Source organism: Amblyomma mixtum, chromosome 10 (assembly GCF_055824585.1).
Source record: "Amblyomma mixtum isolate Tamu chromosome 10, ASM5582458v1, whole genome shotgun sequence".
Lineage (NCBI taxonomy): Eukaryota > Metazoa > Arthropoda > Arachnida > Ixodida > Ixodidae > Amblyomma > Amblyomma mixtum.
The window spans coordinates 8541416-8564993 of NC_143021.1; the positions used below are offsets into that span (position 1 = coordinate 8541416).

General features: G+C 47.2%; 1 protein-coding gene across 1 annotated transcript in view; it reads right to left on the minus strand.

Annotated features, from left to right (window-relative positions):
- Window positions 1–21277, minus strand: part of LOC149325087 (putative 4-coumarate--CoA ligase 2) — a 136321-nt gene extending 115044 nt beyond the window's left edge. Inside the window, exons 1-2 of the mRNA XM_089562569.1 lie at window positions 21259–21277; window positions 13727–13860 (exon numbers count right to left, since the gene is read on the minus strand). Of these exons, the coding sequence (XP_089418695.1) occupies window positions 13727–13860; window positions 21259–21277 (153 nt within the window). The remainder of the gene's footprint in view (window positions 1–13726; window positions 13861–21258) is intronic.
- Between the last annotated feature and the right edge of the window lie 2301 nt (window positions 21278–23578).

A 23578-nucleotide genomic window follows, 5' to 3' on the forward strand; every position in this document is an offset into this window, starting at 1 on the left:
TGAAGAGGACACACTCAAACTAGTCAGAAGCCTTGTAGTTAGTAGAATCACGTACAGCCTACCCTATCAGTGCCTCAACAAAAACGAAATACAACAAGCGGATGCCCTCCTACGCAAAGCGTATAAGACAGCGCTCCGACTTCCGCGCAACACGTCAACAGAAACACTCATGGCCCTGGGATTACATAACACCTTTGAGGAGCTACGAGAGGTACAGCTTGAGGCGCAAAAACTCAGACTGTTGCAGACAACGACTGGAAGAGCGCTCCTGCAGAGGCTCGGATACCGCGAGCAGATGCGAGAAATGACGAGGACGGCAACGATCCCCGACGAGCTTCGCAAGACCCTCAAGGTAGCGCCAATACCAAAAAACATGGATCCCAACCTCCATCGAGGCAGAAGAGAAGCGAGGGCCGAATTCATCGAAAAAACATACGCTCCTCAAGCCACGACCGTGTATGCAGACGAGTCTTGGAGAGGAGGAGACACCAAAATCGCTGTGGCGGCGGTGGTCGATTCGTCTTTACGCGAAATGACCAGCGCGTCTCTCCGAGGCTGCAAAGCTGCAGAGTCCGAGGAAGTAGTCGTTGCTCTAGCGGTGGCGGAGGGCTATAGAACCGGGCGGTCGCTAACAATACTCACCGACTCTCAAACAGCCCGCCGAAATTACATGAATGGCAGGATAAGTCGTCACGCGCTCCGTATACTCCTCGCAGCGAGCGACAGAATTAAAAACCAGGAAGAACATAGCGACAAGATCCCGCACAAAATTGTGTGGGTACCGGGGCACACGGGGGTGGCAGGGAACCAAGAGGCCGACAGGATAGCTCGAGGAAACATTACTTTCCGAGCATCCGACGAGACCGCGGAACTCGCGCCAGCACCCAGGGATTACTCGGCCATACTACAAAACTACAGAGGCAGAAGATTGCGATATCCCCCACCGCACAAATCTCTCAGCAGAGAGGAAGCTGTCACTTGGAGACAATTACAAACAGGCTCTTTCCCAAACCTACATATACTAAACAAAATGCACCCTACCATATACGCGGACAAATGTACCTGGTGCCACGAAAAACCTACTCTCTATCACATCACATGGGCCTGCCAAAACATATACGTTGTTCCGAAAATACAAAACCCGAGTGCGGAGGGCTGTCCAGCTGTCCAGCGACCGCTGTGAAGACCAAGAAGGTCTGGTACAGCGAGCTCAACGGGCAGCAGTGGCCAGCGGAGCCCTGGACTGAGGGCAACCGACCACTGAATAGAGGCGGGCGACTTCGACAGAGAAGACTCCTGGGGGTAGAACCAAGACGTCTCTGAAGATGCCCCGAAACCGCAGGAAAAAGGACTAGAGTAAAATAAAGTTTCTCCTTCCTTCCTTCTCTGGCACGAATCAACATTTCGCGGGAGGCACTTCCTCTCACATGTGGAAGCATATGGATTGGACACACTGACATGTGCTTTAATGAAAGACTTCATGAACAAAACAGGAAAAAAAACAACGAAAGACGTTGCCTCCCAGTGCGCACTATGAATCTCATCTGCAAACCTTTCTTCAGGAAGACCACAGTTCTGACACGTGCCAAAAAAAAAGCTTTAATAAAGGCCTTTGATTTCTAAATTTGTTGTATTAACTCTGCGTCGGTTTTACTTCTCAGCAAAGAATTAACCTGCTGGGTTGAACACGTGTGAACTTGCTGTGCTACATGCTTTCACTGCTATGCTTTTACGGTTAACATAGTAATGTGGTCCTTTGAGCATGCTAGCGCTTGTGGCACTGTTGACCGGATGCGTTTGATTCTTATCTTATTGTTCTCCATTCGAGTTTTATCACTGGCACTACTGTTGATACACGTTTTTCGTGATCCATCGTCACTTACCGCCCCCTATTGGCACAAATTTGTTAGTGTTGTTTGTTTTCGGTCTATTCTTGACACTGCTATCATGTTCAATTTTCACCTTTGGCAGCCCATTCTGTGTCGTCAGTTTTTTTTTGTTTTGTTTAATTCTTGAATCTACTTTTGTCACGAGGAGTTGATTGCAAGTGAGGCTTCACCTACCTCCACTGATCTCTTTTCGAACACACTTTGAATTTGCTTCGAGGGATATCAGATACAGATTAGTGATGCCAGGTTGTGGTTCCCGTCGGCGGATTCTCGCCGTTTCGATGACTACAAGTGATTGTTTCTTGACCATCCGTTACCTATCTCAGTGGTACAAATGTAGCCGTTCTTCAAGAATATAAACACTTAGAAGTTGCCCTCTGTACATGTCGTATGTGTTCCGTCCGTTGTCTTTTTGCACAAGAACGCCCTATTGAAAAATCCGGTATCGCGGCAAACCGGATTTTACCGGAACATATCGGTTTCATACCGGTCCGGTATGACTCTCATACCGGCGAGACCCGTCCGGTTAGATGGCTATACCGGTTCATACCGGTCCGGTATCGATCCCAAACCGGACAGACCGTTCCGGTACGGAGCTCATACCGGGCAGTCCATTCCCGGTTCGAAGCTCAAATCGGACAGACCAGTCCGGTACGGAGCTCAAACAGGACAGACTAGTCCGGTACGGAGCTCAAACCGGACATACCAGCCTGTATTCAGAGCAGGGTGTCGAACCGGAATTTTTTTGGGTTCGGTTCAGGTTCGGGTTCACGCCTTTCGGGTTCAGTTCCGGGTTCGGCTCCGGAGCGACATTCCGTTCCGGTTCGAACCGCTCCGGATAGCGTCGAACCGGTTCAAACGGGTTCAAACGGGTTCAGACTATAAAAAATTCTGAACGTAGGTTTTTATTCAACCTTGTTTTGCTGTTTACTTTTCTTTGTGAAATCAGCATATAAAACAACACTGCGAAATTTGTTCAAGGCGAGATGTTTTACTGTCCGCGGCTAAAGGATTTAAATTTACTCAAGAGCCGCGAAATAAATTAAATCAGAATTAGTGTACACCGGCTATGTGAACTAGACTCTATCTGATGAGATACATAAAAAAAAGCTGATGGATTTTTCATCTACGAAACTTTTAAGCTTCAGCAGTTTCGGAGTCCCCGTCAGGCGAGTAATAGGTCTCTCTTGAAGCTCGTGTCAATTGGGAATTTCTCCGCCGCAAAATGCTTAAGCGGGCGCCGTCAGGACCGCTGCATGCGCCCACTATGAGCGGAAGTTGCCTTGTATATGCAGGTATATACAGCCAAGACATCATTTTGTCACCCCAAAAGCGGCTTGCCAGTCACCCCCCACTCTGGCACACCTGCAGCATACATCTAGAGAGTTTACCAAAAATATTTTATTTTCATCACCTGCCTTCCCTTCAACTAAGGCATTGTGGCTTTAAATAAACGTTTTCATCATCATCATCATCACCTGCTCTACATCGCCTTTGTAACTCGCATTATATATCTCGACCACCTATAGCTCAGTTTCTTCAAAAACACAGCTAATCGTGGCTTGTCGCTAGTACAGTGTAAAATTAAGATTTTGGCCTGTGCTGATGTCGTCGCCGTCTCTTGCTCTGATGAAAGGAATATGATAAAAAAGCAGGCTTGCATTGGTTGAGGGCACTTCGTGTCTGTACGGACACAAACATGCGATGTCTCCAATGCGACGTTGCGTTGTGACAATGCTGCAATTGGTGCATTGCGAGAGGAGGACCGTAAATTCGTTAAAATAGAATTTTTGTTACTTTTCTGGGACGTTTTCAAAGGCAGCCCATGCGTGGACAGAATTCTATGCTACCTTGGTACAGATGGTGAGTGTTTCGTGGAGTTTTTGTCCACTAACCGTTTTCATGATTTTTATTTTCCGAAACCGAAAACCACCGCTTCCTGACAGCTATGCTTATTAGTTGACTAAATGCTCATCTGTCTTTTATGTACATAGTCGTGAGGGAATTCTGTGCTGACGCACTCGATTTCCTAAATATTCGCTTTTCTTTACAATACCTGCACGGCTTCTGCAGAATACAGCTGACAAAGCTCCTGATCGGTCATTACTTCCTCTACGTGCAGCCTTACCTAGCCTTTCTGACGGCCTTATATTAAGGCGAGTTCAGAGGATGTACATTCAATAGGCCCCAAGAACCTTTCTTAGACTTCAAACGTCGACCATACGTGTTAGCACATGTCATCGAGCCAAGGGGACATTTGTGCCATGATCAGAGAATTGCTACATCTGCAAGCAAGGAGGAACAATTGAACAACGAAATTATTTGTAACGCTATGTTCGTTTCAGACATAGCTCACTTCAGCAGCCTCTTAAAAAGGACATTGAGGTCATGCCTTACACTATAAGATTTGTGGCAGTAATGAAGGACACCGGAATTCCGTGTGAACTTTTCCTGTTAATAAGACTGCTTATCGTGTGAATAAGCTGTATGCTTGATAAACACGCACAATTGCCACTTTCGGCCAAGTCACTGTTCAGAGAACAGTTCATTTCAGCTCAGAACGTACATGCTGCGAAAGTTCAACCTCCTGACTGGTAGCCCTTTCTTGACGTGTGCGCATTTAGGAATTTTTATGTGCAGGCAGAGCAAGGGAGTGATAGTGGCATGAGGCCGTACGCCGAGGTCGCGGAATTCGACCCAGTCAAGTAAGGCAAGACGAGGTCAGGGAGGTTCCGATATTCTATGCGGCAACAATAAAAAGAATCTTCAAACATGGCCGAGTAGCCTAAGGCATCAGTAAACGAAGCTTCTCTGTTGCGGCCGCCGCCACTGGCTTGATTCCCACTTAGCGTTAGAGTATTGTATGTAGTTGGTTTCTTTACTGCGTTAGCAGTTTAGTCTCCTTTCTCAAAAATTCAAAAATTTCCGTGGTGTGTGTGTGCGTGCGTGGGTGCGTTCATGCATGTGTGCGCTTAAGCAAGTGTATGCACACGCGTGCACAGTTTGGTGGGCGCACATCCGGGCACTCACTGGCAAAAAATTGACAGACGGTTGCACTTGTCGGTAATGCGAAGTTTAAGCGCAACTCAACACACGCTACCTGGCATGTGGCGTATTATGCTGCTAGCCACTCTTGGGGTCTTCCCGTGGCTCTGCTACTTGGACAACCGGCTACGCCGACTACGCCGACTACGCCGACTACGACGCGCAACTGGGGAATGGACGCATAATAGCTGCGGTCTAAAATGCCCCATTTACCTGCAGCCGATCTACCTGAGGTGGAATGCTGTGAATGCTGCACGTGTGCCGTCGCAAAGCGTTCCACAAAAGAACGCGAAAACGCTAGCGAATCCTGCATCTGTGGTGCAAAAACTTGTCTTTGAGTCGTCGCGGTGGTGAGCGGCGAGATTCCAATAATTTGGAAATTTTCGCTGGGACGCGCCGCTCACTTGCCCATTCGCTTGCATGTGAACCAACCTTAAGCCTCTCTCCTCAGACACAAACAAGCCGAAGCAGAGGTCTCGCAGAGCTGCCGCCCTCACCGTTCGACCACGTTTTTTATGTGGCACTCTCGGTAAAAGAAGACGCATTGCGTTCGCTGCTATTGACGAGGGTGGCGCTGGTGAACACTTTCATGGTTCGGTTGCACTGCACGTAAGTACCCCCGAAAGCCAAAAATATAAGACAATCGCCGCCGCAGCGCGGAGGTAGGCAGACAACTTAAATTTCCTCACTGTGCGCTTTTCTGTACAGCCTCCACAGAAGAAGGCAGACGACTCATGTACTTACAGGGTATTTGTTTCCTCTACTGTTGTACCGGCAACCTTTTCAGGAGTTCCTTAACACCAGTGCTTTAAAACGTGTTAAGCGAATGTACATTTATTTCTTCTGCTGCAAAAACGTTCTTGTCTAAGCTTCACACACCGACGCTGCCTGTCAAGGCATTACTTCCTGCTGAGGAGATGTTTGTGTCATGGACGGTAAATTGCCGCCTGCTCAATGCGACAAAGACCATTGACCATTGTTTTATTGTGCGCAGTGATGCTACGTTCTTCTGGGACATAATTACGGCGAACGTACACTTGAGAAGGGCATTGAAATCGCACGGATTGGTACCCGTTTTTTGCCAGTGGAGAAAAACTGTGTTTTGCCGTGTGATTGACTATTTAGTCTCAAGAACCGTATGATTGATCGCCGCCGAATCACCGCGGTCATCGAAATCTTTGTTCCGTGAGCAGTGCGCTTTGGTGAGGGGAGTATATGTTGCCCTGGAAGGGCCGCTTTTCTGGCGCTCCTATCTATATGCATGGGTGTGCCTCTCAGACTTCTGATGTTTAGGGAGGTGGGGACGTGCAGCGGTGTGGTAGGCTCGTTTTACACAGCCTGGCGTTTTCTGGCATGGGCTTACCCCGATTTTCCTTTTCGGCACTATTTCCATGCAATAAATAAAAAAATCGTCGCCGTAGCTCAGTTGGCAGAGCACCTGACGCAAATTTCGGAGGTCAGGGGTTGGGATCCTATTGGCGGCATGTTTTTTTCAGTTTAATCAGTTATCGTTAAAAATAATTACTCTTTAAGCTCCTATTGATGAACACCACCAATTATTTTTAAAAAAGTACATCCCCTATGCTCCTTGGTTTCGGTTATTGTTGGCTTCCCTCATGTGCTACAGAGATGCAGATATAAGCCGCACGTCAGAGAATTCAAGATACAGCAGTCTGAGGACAGCGTGACGAAGCTGCCCGCTAGCGATTGACATTTTTTTTTATATAAGCAGAAGAATTTCAATGCATCGACATAACAGAAAATCACTTCATCACAGTTACATTTCATTTCAGTAGCCCCTTTCTGGGCGTTTATCACATCTCAGCGAGGAGCATGTATTTCCGCATTGCCTCTTTGTGTAATCACTATTTTCTTTTTCTAAGTATCGTACCGCTGCTACATGCCCAGCTTTAATTGCTTATTTCCGTCGCGTGCGACAAAGAATGTTTGGATTCTTTAAAAAGAAAGCGCATATGTATATTTCTTTGTTTTGTAATAATAGTATTGTGTGTGTTCTAACGAGTCAAAGCGGCGCGGAGTCTATCAGGAACACTGTAGTGGAGGACTCCAGATTAGCGTAGACCAGCTGGGATTCCTCAAAGTGCACTCACATCGCACAGCACACACGCATTTTTGCATTTCGTCGCTATCAAAATGCGACTTCGCCACCGGTATCGAACTCGCGACCTTGACATTAGCAGCCGAGCACCACAGCCACTGAGCCATCGTGAGGGGTCTTATTCATTATCTGCTATCTGAGACAAGGAATGCCTCAGAAAGTCAATGTTGCACAACGTGATTGGGTCATTGCGCCTATGCTTCACATATTTATGGTACTCGACACAAAGAAAAGGAAACCATTCTCACTCAGTGCTTTACGAGTTAAAGCTGTGCTAACAGTTCGAGTAAAGCTGTACGTAAGCATGTGAAAGGGGGATACTATAAAATCCAACATCTCACGTCAATCTGGCGTAAAATACTTTAGAATTACCAAAAGCACATTGCGGAAACGCCAATTAGCTTTCTTCCTAGACACGAGACTTCTTTCAGTTTTTTTGTCGAACTGGATGCAATTTCGACTGGATGCCATTTTCTCACTCCATAGCGCCGACAGCTTTCGCTGAGTAAATCTGCGCGCTGGCATATGCCGTTGGGTCTGAAAAAAAAAAGAAAAAAGTATGCCGTGTTGCACAAAATGTGCGGCTGAACCGAGTCCCGAACCGGTTCGGAACGGTTCCTTTCAATCGTTCCGGTTCGGGTTCAGTTCCAAGATGGCGAAAAAAATTTGGGTTCGGTTCGGTTCCAGTTCCGGGCAAAAATTCGGGTTCGGTTCCGGTTTCGGGTTCAGGTTCGGTTCCGGTTCGACACCCTGATTCAGAGCGATATGTGCTGCGGTTTTGGTGCTTGGTCTGCAGATTGACTGTTGTACGCCAGCAGATATTTTTTAGGGGAAGGGGGGTGGGGGGGCAGCGTGCGCATAAGTGCGATAATCAACACACACACGGTTTTGCTGAAAGGGCTAGCAAAAGAAAAGGGCTAAGCGTGAGCTTCGCAGTGGCAAAACATGCAGTTTGTGCATGAAAGGCGGGGGCTGCATGAAGGGGAATTGCGGGCAAATGCCATATTGGCTTCCTGTGCAGCACCCTGACAAAGCCAGAGCGGCTGTGTGCGGGCAAACGGCTAGTATATATCCGCCAGCAGCCTTCGTAAGTCCTTTGAAGATTACTCTGGATTTCACAGTGCAGAACTTCAAGACTGGCTGATAAACATGGCGAGCCTCCGGTGACTGTGCCAGAGGCTCAAAAAGGTTTGTTACTGTCGCGTTCATTGCAGCAGCTTTCTTAATGTTCGCTAGCGGCAGCCTCTAGCGACGCACCGATGAAGAAAGAAAATTCTTGGTTTTCGTGCAGGAATTCTTTGCACTTCTTCTTCAAGTGATCGCCCACTGATAACGCAACTCGTCCAAGCGTCATCGCCAGCGGCCCCACCCTTCACTCTATCAGGAACACATACTAATCACAAATCGCCCAGAACATTTCTATCGACAAACAAGAAAAGGTTAATTCAACGGAGCCGGCAGCTTGGGGTGTTCCCTTAAGGGCGACGCTTCGTGCTAGCTAAAAGATACAGCGCTCGAGAGAACAAAATAAAAACAAAAACCACCTGTAGAAACCTTACACGAGTAACCCGTCTTTGCGCAATTTTTTTTAAAGCTTTTTTCTTTTCTCTCCTCACCGCGCTGCCTTTTCCTGGGTCCGGTCGCAAAAAAAAAAAAAAACCTGCGCATTCCTGGCTTTTCTATCGGCCTTTGTTCCTTCCCCTTGGGCTCCTCTGTGTCTGTCATGTCCCTTCCAGTGCCGTTCCCCGAAGCGGCGCGGAGGCGCTCACTCTACAACCCACGACCGAGCATTTTAAGCCGCCCTCCCGACCACGCTCCCCGCGAGGCTTCCATGAAGTGACGAGGAGGTTCCGATTCTGCTTGTTCACTGTGCCAGGTCGCAGCGCGGTGACTTTATGCAGAAGTCCTCCCCCACCTTTCCTGATTTTGTTTGGAACAGGTTTTTCTCTCCTGCGGCTGGTTGAGTGTCAATCGATGAAGGTAGCTGCGAAAACACGCTGGCACTCGCTCGTTGGCGTTGAATTTGTTATACAATTTTTTGCGCCTTTCTTCGTGTTGCCTTGATCAATCCATGATCAAAGATGACATCGCCTTCAATGCGTACGTCCAGTGCAAATATGGTGGAACCCTATCATCCTTGTCTCAGTGATGAATGACTTCGCTCCGAAAGACGTGAGTGGTGAACATTTGACCGGTGGAGGCCACGGCGGTGAAGGCGGATTTTATGACGGCGACGTCGTGCTGCTAGGACGTAAGTACGCATTTTAAATCACTCTGTTCTTTAAGTACTGCCTCCGTTTCGGGTATATGCTCGGCGTCAACAGAAACGTTCTAACTGTCCAGTGTCTTTTTAACTAAAACTTTGTAGATTGCACAGCGTAGAGGGACGAAATAGCGCAAAATTTTCTTTCAGTTACATACCGAAATTGCTTGTCCTTCATGATAACACGACTAAAATTAGTTATATAGTTTGCATTCTTTCTTTACAGAGGCATGTGGTGTACACGTGCGGGAGCAATCATCGATAAGCGTCCTGAGGGGGAGCGGCTCAAGCCCTTGAACAAACATCAAGCACCATCGCATCGATGCTGCGGTATGTGCCGTAAATAATGGAGGTTGACGACGCAAGCATCGGAATCGTCCGAGCAACCTGTTTACACACCAACAATGTTACGACGCAGAGTTTCAATACATTATTGATTCAAATATGGAATGCGTGAGGTGCATTCACGATACTGAGCATTGCCAATGCTCAGGGCCTGGCGTCTTGAGACGCCTTGCTTGTCTGTGGCTTGTCTGGGCCCACGAGGGCCCGCAATTCAGAGCCCTGTTTGTGCTGCTGGGGTACGCATTTGTAATTATTGCATACAGGTGTACCTCGGGAATGGAATTTTTATTCCTTCGGCAACGTGGGCAACAGTTATGGTGACACCCAAAGATTCGCGTTTCTGCAAGGACGCAGCCTTTGGACGACTCCACAACTCCTGTAAAGGCGCGTTACAGGGCAAGCTTGCCATCGGAACCTGAAGTCAGAAGCCTCGACAGTGGGCAGGAAGCCAATGACCCCTGAAAAGCTACAAGCCATTGGCCGTAAGTTGCATGTCACAGTGCTCAATGCATTATGTTGTGTGTCAGTGCCCAATTAAATGATAAGGTGGGGGCATTATGTACTACCAATCATATTTTCTTTTCTGCAGGTGCTTTTCACTACTTCATTGGCCAGCACCCTGTAGAGACCCCAGCGCCGGTAGATCGTCGCAAAGAGTTAAATTATTACCTCAGTGAGCTGGTTCAAGACATGCAAAAAAAATAAACATCTTTTGGAGTTTTTGATGCATTATAATACTCACCAAGCTACCAATACTTGGTAAAAGCTGGGAGCAAATAACACAATTGCACATCGACTGCAATACGAGTCGCTGATAATCGCAGATTACCAGTGTCTGAGGCTCTGTATATTGCAGCATTTGGCATGTACACTTATGGCCCCAGTTTTTGGGCAGATTTAGTCCAAGTGGAATATATTGAAGCATTTTATTCCTGCCTTTGTCCTGTGATACAGGGCCCTCCTGTATAATACGGGCCTAGCCTGTAGAATACAGGACTGTCCTGTAATCCGGTATGAATTTTAAACCGGAACCGCATACCGGGTTATTGTACAGGATTTGCGATACCGGATTACCGGAGTATCCTGTACAAAACAGGAGAGTCCTGTATTATACAGGACTGTCCTATTCTATACAGGATATTCCGGTAATCCGGTATCGCAAATCCTGTACAATAACCCGGTATGCGGTTCCGGTTTAAAATTCATACGGGATTTTTCAGTAGGGGTACTTTTCAAACTATGAACCAACTTACCCAGATGGTATTACTAATTTGGGTCATTATGCTCACTTTGCGTGCAGGTATGGTCTCTTAAGTCGTTTAGGCAATCAAGCGAGTCCCGAGTACAAGGGCGAATATCTTTGCTTAGATTGTAACTTTCCTAGTGCCCCTGCGATGAGTGAGTCCCGCAGGTACTAAGGAAAATGAGTGAATTGTTCAGCAGCTGTAAATGAATTTTGAAATCAATCTAGGTTATGGTAGTCAAAATCAACACAGTGAAATAACTTAGCGGGTCGGTGCTACTTATGAACATATTTTTTAAAGCCTCATTGAAGTATTCCATGAAATCTGAATTCAGCTTAAGGGGACGGTGGCACAAGCCAAATACGATAAGGAAGCACAAGCAATTGGAGGTGACCCATAGCATATCTAAGGAAGCGCCAACTTGAATCTTAGAGAGGGAGATACTTTATTTGTCGCACTCATGACATCAGAGCCTCGAATGAGTATCCGGTCAAATCGAGGATGTCTGCGTATTGGCAAATGCAACCGTCAATTCATCGTTTCGAAGAAAGAACACGAAGGCATAAATCAGAAATTCATACTGTTACAAACCAAAAGAACGGCGGTCAAAGATAAACACAGGAATCTCAGAGCGGTTTGGTTTGGTCGCAGAACCCTAGAATAGCCCGCGCGCTCGTCACGCAACTGTGTCCGCCTCATCGCTGATCGTAGAGGTCAGGCGGGTCGCGTCGCGTTAGTGCTACGTGAAAGCAAGAGCATGGTCCGAGTGCGAAGGGAAGTATGTGCGAAGAAAGAAAAAATGGAAGGGAATGATGAGGTACGCAGTCGCTGAGGGTCGGAAGCGCAGAAAAATAGTCACGGGGAAGGCGAATGCAGCTTAAAACCCAGCGTGGTGAGCGCTGCAGTTAATTCGACCACATGGACAATTTGTGTTCATGATCGCCGTCGGCTTCTGCCATAATTTTATCACTAGGAATGACTTCATTATTGACGCTGTTGACGCAGCGAAGGACATTATGCGGTCTTAAATAACACTGAAATAATTTCTCAGAAACTACTTTCGTTGGCGGATGGGAGCCCACACTTCCCATTAGCGGAGGTTGCAATCCCGGAAGACCGCGCTTTTCTGATTGTTCGTGCTTAATCACACCAATTGAAAGGATTTCTCGGCTCGTTCGACGAAGGAGCCCGGGTATCGTGTGACGTCGTCATCCCAGCACGGGAGAATCGCGCCCAGCATTTCTCGGACAGCTGTTCCGTGGACAGGAGGGAACGGGTAAACCGGGTCGTTTCCTGAGTCGCACTGTTTAAGCGAAACCAGAAAATCTGGCTGCGCGTTTTGTGTACTACATCCACGTACTATGAAATCATATCCGCCAGCGTCTTCATGAGCAGTTCTGTGAGCCCTTTGTCTGGGGATGGCATGCTATCCCAAGAATTTAGCACACAAGATGAGACGACAAGACAGACGACAACAAGAGGACTACTAGCAACTCAATAAGAGCGCTACTAGCAACAAGATTGGTTTATTGGTTTATTAGGGTTTCAAGTCGCAAAGCGACTCAGGCTACGAGGGACGCCGCAGTGAAGGACTTCGGAAATTTAGACCACGTGGGCACTGATATCGCACAGCACACGGGCCTCTAGATTTTCGCCTCCATCAAAATTCAGCCACCGCGGCCGGGATCGAAGCCGCGTCTTTAGGGTCGGCAGGCGAACGCTATCACCACTGAGCCACCGCGGCGGGGCTAGCAACAAGAGTTGTTACTAGCGCTCGTGTTGTCGCCTCTCTTCTCATCCCTTCTTGGGCGTTGAATTTTTACAATGCACAAGGAACCAGCCAACTTACTTCATGCATTGATGGTATGCTATTGTTCGATGGGCTGAGTGGTTCAGCTTCAAAATGTTGCGTAGGGGCTGCACTCTAAAAACTTTGACGAGGTAAGGGCATAAAGAAGTGCTCGACTTTGGAAGCAGTTGCTTTCGGAGTAGCATGCTTTTCGGCGCAACGAGACAAATAGCCGGTAGCGATCTCTATCCCTTTGTTTTGTGTCCACGATAAAGGAAATATTTAAAGACCCTTGCTTACGTGCTCCAGTTATGCATGGGGGCTCGATTGACTGCAACATGTCATATGGTTTGAGTGGCATTTTGTTCCCACGCTGGCATTTGGGGTAAATCCACAGGTAACGCTTTGCGCACAGGGCAGTTTGGGGCCAGCAATATTGTTACGTGAGGGCAAGTCGATGAAAACAGGACATTACGGATGGTACCGGCATGGTTTAATGGCTATGAGCCTAGCGAGAGCGCGCCTGCTCGCGCCACTGCCCGCGCCGTCTTCTCCTGGTCGGTGGCAGTATGTTCACCGTACAGCGAAGGGCGAAACTTAGTGGCAGCTCATACTGCCGCCAGTTGCTCCTTTTTATTCCTAAAATAGTGGCATTCAGGTCATGAGAACGCGATCTTTTTCCTCGGGCAGCCAGTTAGTACTCATTGTCAATGTTAAGGGCATTTTTCACTCCTTTTCTTGTGCTTTGTCTATAATGTGGCACTTTGTCAACTTGTTTAGCTAGTGGACAGCAATCTAATGTCTTTATTTTTGGTGACCGGTGCAGTGATGCACGGTCACCAAAAATAAAGCCGCCATTACTTCCTTTACTTCGCGACTCAAAAAAAAAATCTAAACAATGATTCTAACCCAACATTCTTAGTCCGTAAATAGCCTCTACGTTGAGAACCAACAGATGCAGGGACGGTAGCCATTTCACGATGGTGTCTTTCCGGGGCGTTACGCCAAGAGCGATGCCGAATATGCACTCACCGCGGCAAGCTTGCTTCCAGCGACGCTGAGGAATGACTTGACTACCGTGTACACGGAACACACGGGGATGCTGAGCTTCGGGTGGGGTGAGTAAACCACCTTGTTCTCTATGCGTCCCTTCAGCATTGTGACGCCTGCGAGAGAAACGAAAGCCACTAGAGCCATTCTTGAGCGCAGAATGCAAGAAAGGCTCCATTAATGCATTCCAGAGAAAGAAATTGCCACTGCTCGCACCGGTACACTCAGGATTAAAACTTGGGACGGTTGCCAGAGTAGCACGTCCTTGAGCTATCGAGGCGCTTAATCGATACGTTAGGGTTGACGTTACGTGAGTACATTGAAGAAGGATGGATAGCTGGGCGAGTTTGTAATAATACATCGTGGGAGGGAACAGCGCGAACAACGTCGTCTCTTCAGCGCCAAACAAGCTTTCCGCACTATGCCCGAAGGTGAACAAACCTCTGATCGCCCGTGGGTGTGGGCAGACTCATTCGGAACAACTCGTCCCCTGCAAAACCGGCGTCTACTCTCTGCCCGTATCCTGTGGGAAGAGAAACATTAGCCAAACAGGCAGGTGCCTCAGCATTAGGCTTCAAGAGCACAGGAACAATGTAGACAGTATTGCAATTTCTGGGCACCTTGCCAAGCACTGCAAAAAGAGCAAATGTAAGGATGATGATTCGGACGAAACCTGTTACCCAGATTTCAATCGCTACAGAATTCTTGCTAGAGGACGGGATAGGATATCCAGGAAAATCGCAGAAGCATTCGAAATCCACAAAGCAAAGGAACAATGTGTGAGTACACCCTCCCTGTGCTTGTCGCAAAAAGAATTGGATTTTCTTAGAGCCAGGGTAAATGTTTAATCCTTTTCTTAAAATGCCCCCCTCTGACATTTTTGTTAATCACCTTGTGCCGCGATTTTAGTCCCGTTTATCACCGTTAGTTTAACGCTGTTTTTTTGCCTTTTGGCTATGTGTATATCTGTTTTCATCGCTTTCACTTTCCGTCCCGGCCTCTTACACCGTGGTTTTATCGCTTTTTGTCTTTTTTTCGGCCTTTTCACCTTTTTATCGTTTTTACCCTTGGAAGTGACTACACTGTTTCGGTGATTGTGCAGGATCGCCTTGGACACACCCGCTCTTTGTACTTTATATATGTGTCCTGCACCCATCGAAATATAATTTCAGTTGTTAGTCAGCGCCCGTGTCTGTGTTTTGCTCCTTCGTGTTTCGTCCCGTTCCTTGCGCTGTTTTATTTCATCATGCGAACAAGACGACAGACGAAGCAAGAGGACACAAAGACGAGCGCGGACTCGAAGCTGAATTTTTTATTGAAAAAAGAAAACATATATACATCATAATCACGTGAACAAACAGAGCAACGAGCATTGGTCTAGCGGAATCAAGATCACCAAACGCACAATATGCCAAGTGGTGAACTCCGAACAAAGGCACCCCTGAGAACCGAAATGAACCAAGTCACGAATTATCTAAAAACGATACTTCTTTGTCAAGTAATGCCAAAGAAGGCTGGCTGATACACTGTGATTCTTTCTTCCGTATGAAATAAGCTTCCAAAATCTCCCTGGTCAATTTATCCCGGTGTCTAAACAAAATTTTACTTTTTGTGACCAAAGGGCGGCACTTTTTCTGTTTCTTTTTAGCGCGAACCAAAGTATGCCAACGAACAGCTAATGTCACCGGTGGAAAGGTTGGCCCTGTCAAGAACCGTTTCCAGGGGAGTCGTTGAAGGGGTGCGCCCGAGATTCCTTGAAGAGATCGTCAACGCCTTGGTTGTGTCCCCAGGGGCGCCTCGACGACGTAAAGACTTACGGTCTTTAGTGGATATTTTCGAGTGCAATAATTTGCGTCTTGTTTTATCCGATAAAGAAGGTCATTTTGTTGTCATACCCGAAGGAATTTTTGCTGAAAAGGCTTCACAGGCTGTAAGTAAGTGCTTTAATCGTGTCGATGTAGATTCCCAGAGTGTTAAGGAACAGGCCATTTCGTTACTGAACCAATGTAATCTTGTACCGCTGGCGGCGGCTGTTAGAAAAGCACAAGGCGATAAGTTAGATCTGTTTTTCTCCGCCAAGACTCATAAAGTTAACATTCCTTTCAGAGCTATCATTTCGAAAACTGGCACTTGGCAGCACTGTGTATCTAGTTATCTACAAAAGCACCTTTCGTATCTAGTTGTGGATGATCCTTTCCTGGTTAGTAATACAGACAAGGTAACCCTTTTCATAAAGCATAACAACCCAGGTTGCTGTACAGGCTTCAGTATTGACATTGAAGATCTTTACTATTCACTTCCTCACAATGGGATTATGAAAGCAGTAAAAAAGTGCATCATTGATGACAATGATGAAGTAGGCTTTATGGGTCAGTGCGGGGTTCCTCTTGACGCCTTTCTTGAACTGTTATCGTTTTATTTAAGGTCAACTCATGTAGGCTGGCAAGGCGGCGTCTATGTGCAAAAAAGGGGATCTGTATCGGGTCTAGGGTAGCGCCTGTTTTGAGCAATATTTTCTTAGGTGAGATTGATAAACAATTTAGTAGACACAGTGATGGAGGGGTGGTGAAGATTTTCAGATATGTGGATGATTTTTTGGTACTGACTAAAAGAGACAACTTCAATAGGACGATGATAGACATTTTGAAGATGTTTCGGGAGTGCGCAGATGGTCTGTCGTTTACCTCTGAAGTGCCCTTGAAGGATTCTCTCCAGTTTCTTAGTATTAAGTTTTTTTTCAAGAACGACCATGTTTGTTGGCTTTACTCCCCATGATCCCAGAAACAGGTACTGCACTATTCTTCCGGACATTCAAAAAATGTAAAAAAATGAAATAGCTGTGTCTGCCCTCTGCTCGGGCTTACAGAATTCTTGTTTTCACCGGATCGAAGAGAGTGTATTGTTACAGGTGAGCAGGCTGAAAACCGCAGGGTTTTAATTAATTAATTTTAAACATTAAAATTAATTAAACACTAATTTTCTTTCCATTCATTTGGCCCCCTGCCATCGGTGGGTTCTCCCAGAGACATAGACCGCATGAGAACGCGCCACGCTAGTCGCGGCAGAAGTACGCCCATGATGCGGCTTGCATCAACACTTCCCGCACCCACATCGCACTCGTGGACCTGCACCGATGCCTTCGATTGACATGCCTGCTCATTCAAACAGCACGTTGTCTGTGAGATGAACCGGTGCAGCATGGTCGTCCGCTTTAAAGAGGATGGCTAACGCGGCGCCTGCACCTCACCTGCCTCGTCTGTTATTGAGAGTTTGCTTTCCCATATGTTCTTCGTTTTATCGCCATTGAGGCCATGGTCAAATCGAATGGAATGTTGATGTAACGTTGATCCCTGTGGGCCTAGATATCACAATACGCTCACATTCGTCTGGTATATCGAAGAAAATTAATCGCATGAAAATGATAACTCGTGTGATTATTTTGCTGCCTTCGGGAGCAAGGTGCCGTACAGACTTTGCGACAGTCGGAATCTAGCGATCTTCAGATACGCCGACGACTTTCTCATTTTTCCAGCAAGAAACTGACATATGAATTGTGAGACTCTAAAGACATCATATTGGAGGCCTTCCGAAGCAGGTGTCCGTCCAGACCTGGCCTTTAATTGTAAGCGTGAACAGGAACGAAGTTCCGGTTTCTCGATCTGGCGATGAGATTCAGCGCCAGTCTCGTGCATCGGAGCGATCTGTGTGGCGTCTCATTTAGGTTTGCATGAACCCTCTAGCACCGAGGATAGCAATGCAGCTGTCAGCCCTCACTTAACTATCTTCGAGTGGCTTTAGTAATACGGCAGAAATTGCTTCCCTCTACAGATTTCCTATCTCCGATGCTCGAGACTGGCGCTGAATCTCATCGCCAGATCGAGAAACCGGAACTCCGTTCCTGTTCACGCTTACAATTAAAGGCCAGGTCTGGACGGCATCTTTCTCGATGCCGTCCAGATTACAGAAGCGGAAACAAAACAGAACATCAACTTCGGCAAATTGATTCTTGCCTTGGAGTCGCTGGCGGCAGTAGGATAAATCCCTCGCAAATATAACGAATCTTGGGGCTGTGGAGGGTAGGCAACTCCATCCACGAAAATGAAGAACTACCAGACGCTAAGGCAGACAAGGACTTTCAAGACGACAAAGCACAGAACTTCGGCTATAAGTGAAAAAGTGGACAGGGACATCTTCGCATTCATGATTACGAATCTTCACACAAGCGTTTCTGACTTAAGTGCTGACGCAATGGTGTCGAAATGACCTGCCTGGAGAATCATGAAGGAGGCAAAGCTTCACCCGTACCCTATTCAACTCCACAAAAAGTTGGAAGAGAATTATTTCCAAAGCCGTCTTGACTTCAGCAAATACATTTCGATAAAGTGCGGCGATGAGCCATGCTTCCTTAACGACGTGCTTTAGACTGACGAACAAAGCTTTTCCAGAAACGCCTCAGTGCCGGTGGTCCTCCTATGTCTGGTGCGGAATTTTCGACGGCACGAATATTGGTCCCATCTTCTTCGGCCACACGCTTAACGGGCAGCGCTACATAGAGGGAATCTTGAATGGTCCAGTAACTAATTTCTCCAATGACCGTAACCTGAAGCGTCTTCGGTATGCATGGTTCCAGCATGATGGTGCGCCCCCCATCAGCACTACTGCAGCTCGAAGCTGGCTTGGCGGGGTCTCCAAAAGCAATAGATCGGGCGGCGCGGACCAGTGTGCTGGTGTGCAAGGTCACCGGACATGACCCCACTCGACTTCTTTTTGAGGGATACGTGAAAGACCCGGTATATTGAAGAGAGACAACCACGCCAGCCGCACTGAAAAGGAAAATTGGCTATGTTTGCAGCGAAATTCCAGATGTGGTCAGTAGAGCAGCCGTGTAGGCAGACGTGTTGAATAGGTGCCAATTGTGCATCTTTCCAGAAGACGACTTGTTTTTCTAATTTGCGAAACTCAACCGAGGCACAAGTCGAGAGGTTTTCGAAGAGCGGACTTAAAACGAAGATAGAGTTTCATAACACGTTCTCGCGCTTTACTGTTATCTTCGCCGGAGACAGCAGCGATCCTCAAGAACCACGGACGCCATTCCTCCTGCAATTTTTATTGTCTTTTGCCAGAATGCACTCTGCCTATTTTATTTATTTCTTTAAACAATCTTTTAGGCCATTTTTCCGTCTGGTAACTTTGAAATTGAGGAATGAAATAGTATTCTATTCGTTCGCACTGACAATTTAACCGCTGGGCGGCATGGAGCCTTTTGCGATCACGGCGCGTGAAATGCATGAGCCACAGCCATGGGCGCTACGGCGACTGCTTCTTCTGTGCGTGTCAGTGCAAGTTCACCGGCATGGCGACACGCGTGGCAAGCACGCCGAGGTTTCGCGTGAAAAAACGCTCCTTGCGAACCGCTCTTCACTGCCTTGAAAAGGAACACTCGCTTACTTTCCATGACGCGCAAGAGTTCCTAGCTCATATCTCTATCCGCCACCTCAAAGGCCGCACGCCGTTCGGGAGAGCGTTGCGAACATGAGCGGATGTCACTGCTTGACAGGTCGTTTGGTAGCGCTGAAACCGCTTCCCTATACAACTGCGACGTCCTGCTTATATATATACTTAATTCTCGGCAGGTGGCGTGCCCTCACCGCGCCACTGAACGCTGCCATTGTCGAAGTGTTTTGGCGGGAAAGTGAAGAAGTTAATTTTCAAAACGATGCGCAGATGTCACCACCAGTAGTTCAATGTATTGGACAACCCGGTGTTTTGAAGAAGAATGCTTTGGTGTAGGAGTACTGGCTCAATAACCTATGTCCAATATACTCAAGAAATTGGCATAGACGGGTCTCAGGAGGGTAGATAAGAGAAGCCAACAGCCACAGAAACCAAGGAACACAGAGTGTTTATTTATATTTATTTATTTTGTGGTGTTGATCAGGTGAGAATATTACTGAATGTGTTATCCCTTAAAGATAATAGATTAGAAAAGCAGTACAAAAAACAACCACATGCCGCTGGTGGTAACCGAGCCTACGACCTCCAAATTACTCACCCGGTGCTCTATCAACTGAGCTACGGCGACTGCTGGCAGATATTTTGCTTTCGGGGGCATTTATGTTTGTAACCAACCCAACCTTGAGAGTGTTTATCAGCGCCACCCACGTTCGCATCTTCCTCCAAGGCTCTCATAATGTAGAAGTTTCAAGAAAAGATTCACCCATAGCATAGGAACCCAAACTGTGCCTTCCTGAATAAGTAAAGTAATTTTCAGCAGTCTGCTGATTCAGTCCTAATAGTTGTAAAGCTGATTTCCAGAGGCTACTTTCCGAAACTCCCTTGGGGCATGCAAAACTTTCTCACAGTACCCAGTACCATTTCCTTCAAGAATGAATACATATATTCCCATAGCAGCAAACAAAAAAATCTTTATGCGGAAATAACCTATGTGCTTCCTTTTGACGGGAGTCCCATCAAATAATGCGCTACTGTGCAAGTACTTTTGTGCCCATCTGGATATCTTCTTGATTAAAGTGTAGGCTCTATGTGTTTGTGAGCGCTTTCCCTACGCCCGCCGGACGATTCTTCGGGCTCTTTCCAATGATATTATTTCTAGTTGTTTGTGTAGCTTTTCATCTGCAAAAGCCTTCAAAATTTATTGCACCTGGATGTTTTCTGTGCACAGAACAATCTGCTTCGCGTTGTTCTTGCTATGCGCTACCCTGCTCTCACTGTATTGTCAGGGTGCGCTGTCATATACAGGTACAGTCTTTGTCAAAAGTTTAGAGCCCAGGGGGCTTGCTTCTAAGCCTCGCAGTGGGACTCCTGAAGCATTCGTGGCAGCGCTACCCATTACAGGAGGCAGAAAGAGAATTCATCTTACCTTCAGGAAATTTGTAGCGCTGGCGATGCATTACGAACTACACAGTGTGGCTCAGACACAAACCCCCTGGGCTCCAAACTTTTGACAAAGGCTGTAGTAATGGATGTAACGTCTAAACGAGCAAGCGTGTATAGTGCATGCTGGATGTCTCCTCATGATGGCTTTCGTGCGCTTGTTCATTCGATACGTTTTCTCTATTGTGTTTAAGCTCTGCGGTAGCGAACTTCACTCCGCCCTATCAGGTGAAGATCGTGTGCCCTATGATGCTTCATAATGTCATAAACTCGTGACAGGACACGTGTTCTTTTTGAGTACTAAATGCACGCCGCGTCTATGACCAGTGCCCAATGTGTGACGTGCAATCCTGGTGCTCACTGGAGCAAGGAACACTCTATGGAAGGTTTCTATCGCTGATGTTAAGGTCATATTCTCCCTGCCCAAGTCAACGCTTTTCATGCAATAAGGCTAAACGTGTCAGGAAAGTCAACCCGCTCGCGTTTCGTGGTAGCACGCGCTGCAGTACTCTCGACGTTCAGGCAAGTGGCGAGGAACGAAACATTTCCTCAGAACTCGCAGTGATAGTCGGTAATCGCTGGCATGCGCGAATTGCGCGCAGCAACAAGGGATGAAAAACTGTTTTCAGAGCCTGTCATAATGAGACTAAGTACGTGCAATGCAGGACAAAGGCCTTTCCCGCCTGCCCCCTCCGGCACCTGCTGTGCACTCCTTATCACCGGCAACTTCTTAATCTCATCCGGATCATGCTACGCTTCCCTTGCCTTGGAATTCAGCCTGTTTCTCCCGAGAAACGGTCGGTTCCGGTCTAAGCTTCTCGTGCCCGTTTATTTTCTTGCTGCCAAATCAAACGTCATTTAGTCATGTTTGTTCGATCACCGACTATGAGCTCCCACTGTCTCTTAACGTTGCAGCTACCATTTGCGTTTCCATAGCCGGCTGGGCTGCAGTTGATTTAATTGGAAGCATTTTCTTTGGCCACATATATCTGCGCCGTAGGTGAGTACTGTCAATGTTCAACTTTTGAATGCTTTCCGCTTGAGGGATACGAGTGCAGAGGCCGTTCACGATCTGAAAGAAACGGCTGCCAAATGCACGACTCCCCGTTCTTATTCACTCTCGCTATTGGCGCCTGCGGTCGCTGCCTGCTCAAGCAGATACACTCTTTCGCCGCTACCAAAGCACTACAGCCGCCGCATTAGCTACGCCGGACATTGCTGACTGAAACCGGAAGGCGTACGCACGTGGGTGTGGAGGCCGCCGCCGCTGGTGCAAGCCCCGGCTGCGCCCCCGCCCTGGCCGCTGTCCGCAAGCGACGCGCGTCCTCTTCTTCCACTGCACAGCGACGTGCGTTGCACGAGCCGGAATCCAGGCGGCGCTGTTGCTCTTGACGTCGAGATTGGAAGCAGTGATTGTAGGTACGCTGGAGTAGATAACGCCTACAACTTCCAGCACATGACGCATTCGCTGTAGAGCATCTCGCAATGCTAACTACGAGGCAACACAGTAAGTGTAAATCATACATGATTCACGCGCTCTTAAGTCTTGGATTGTTTCATTTTTGAAAGGTTAGAAAACAACTACTTATAACAGGGAAACTCGAACTTCAATTTTCTGCTACTCTATTTTCTCTTTCTTTTTTTATCCCCTCACTCCTTTCCCCCCGTGTAGGGTAGCAAACCGATTATTCTTCCTGTTGACCTCCCTGCCTTTCCTCTTCTACCTCCTCCTCCTTCGAACTGTTGTCATACGCGTTCAAAGGCGCAGCGCTAATCCGCTACCCTACAGAAGCCGACGAAAACGAGTACTTTTAAACGGGATCCTGTCCTTAAGACAACAATTCTCCTACATTTAGTTAGGTGTCACTGCACATTGTTTTTTTTGTTTACTCTTAATTCAGTACGCACTGCCATGGGCCCTTATAATCATTTGTTCACACCAGCGTCAGAGGTACAAACTCCAGTTACATTCGGTTTCAAGTACTTCATCGAACTTGGTATCGAGGAGAACTGATGTTTGAACACGAATCATTCCTCCCCATCTATGCAGCGGAAGAGACTGCGGCGGTGGCTAATGGTCTGAGGCACCGGAGAGAAAGCTTGGTTTGTTATCGGTGGCGGATCGAATCTCGATCGGGGGTGCAATTTTCTTCAAACAGATACCTTTGCCATGGCAACAATGACGCTCCAGTTGGCTTCCTTCTAGCAACTATGGGAGTAATCGGCTCGTTTCCGGATTAGCTGGACAGTGGTATACCGGGTTTTTCACCAAGGATGTCCTGCAATTATTAATAAAAAATAGGCTTTTTGAGATCGAAAAGCGCATTTTTCAGCATACCATTGTCAGCAATCAGGGAGTAATTACTGATATCCACCCAAGCGGGTCATACGGCTACACAGGAAAGCCATACAGCTTTCTCCTGGACTGAGGGCAACCGACCACTGATTAGAGGCGGACGACTTCGACATAGAAGGCTCCTGGGGGTAGAACCAAGACGTCTCTGAAGATGCCCCCAAACCGCAGAAAAAACCATTAGTGTAAATAAAGTTTTCCCTTCCTTCAGGAACATCGCAGTTAAAAGAAAATTCGTCCAAGTCCAGGGTTCGAACTCGGAACCACCGCATCACTGGAGCAGTCGTTCTATCAACTGAGCTAACCGGGATGGCAAGCTTAAAGTAGGGTAATGCGAATTGATCAATAACTCGAAGTGGAAACTGTGCTGGTCAAATGTTTAGGGGAATCCCCCATGGTGTACTAGATTTGTAATAAAGTAGTTATCACTCATTCACTTCTACCAAAGTGGAGCCATATGGCTACAGAGGGTATACAGCTTTCTCAGAAACTTTACAGTTAAAGAAAAATTCGTCCTGGCCTTGGGTTCGAACCCGGGACTACCACTTCACCGGAGCAGTCGCTCTACCAACTCAGTTAACTGAGAC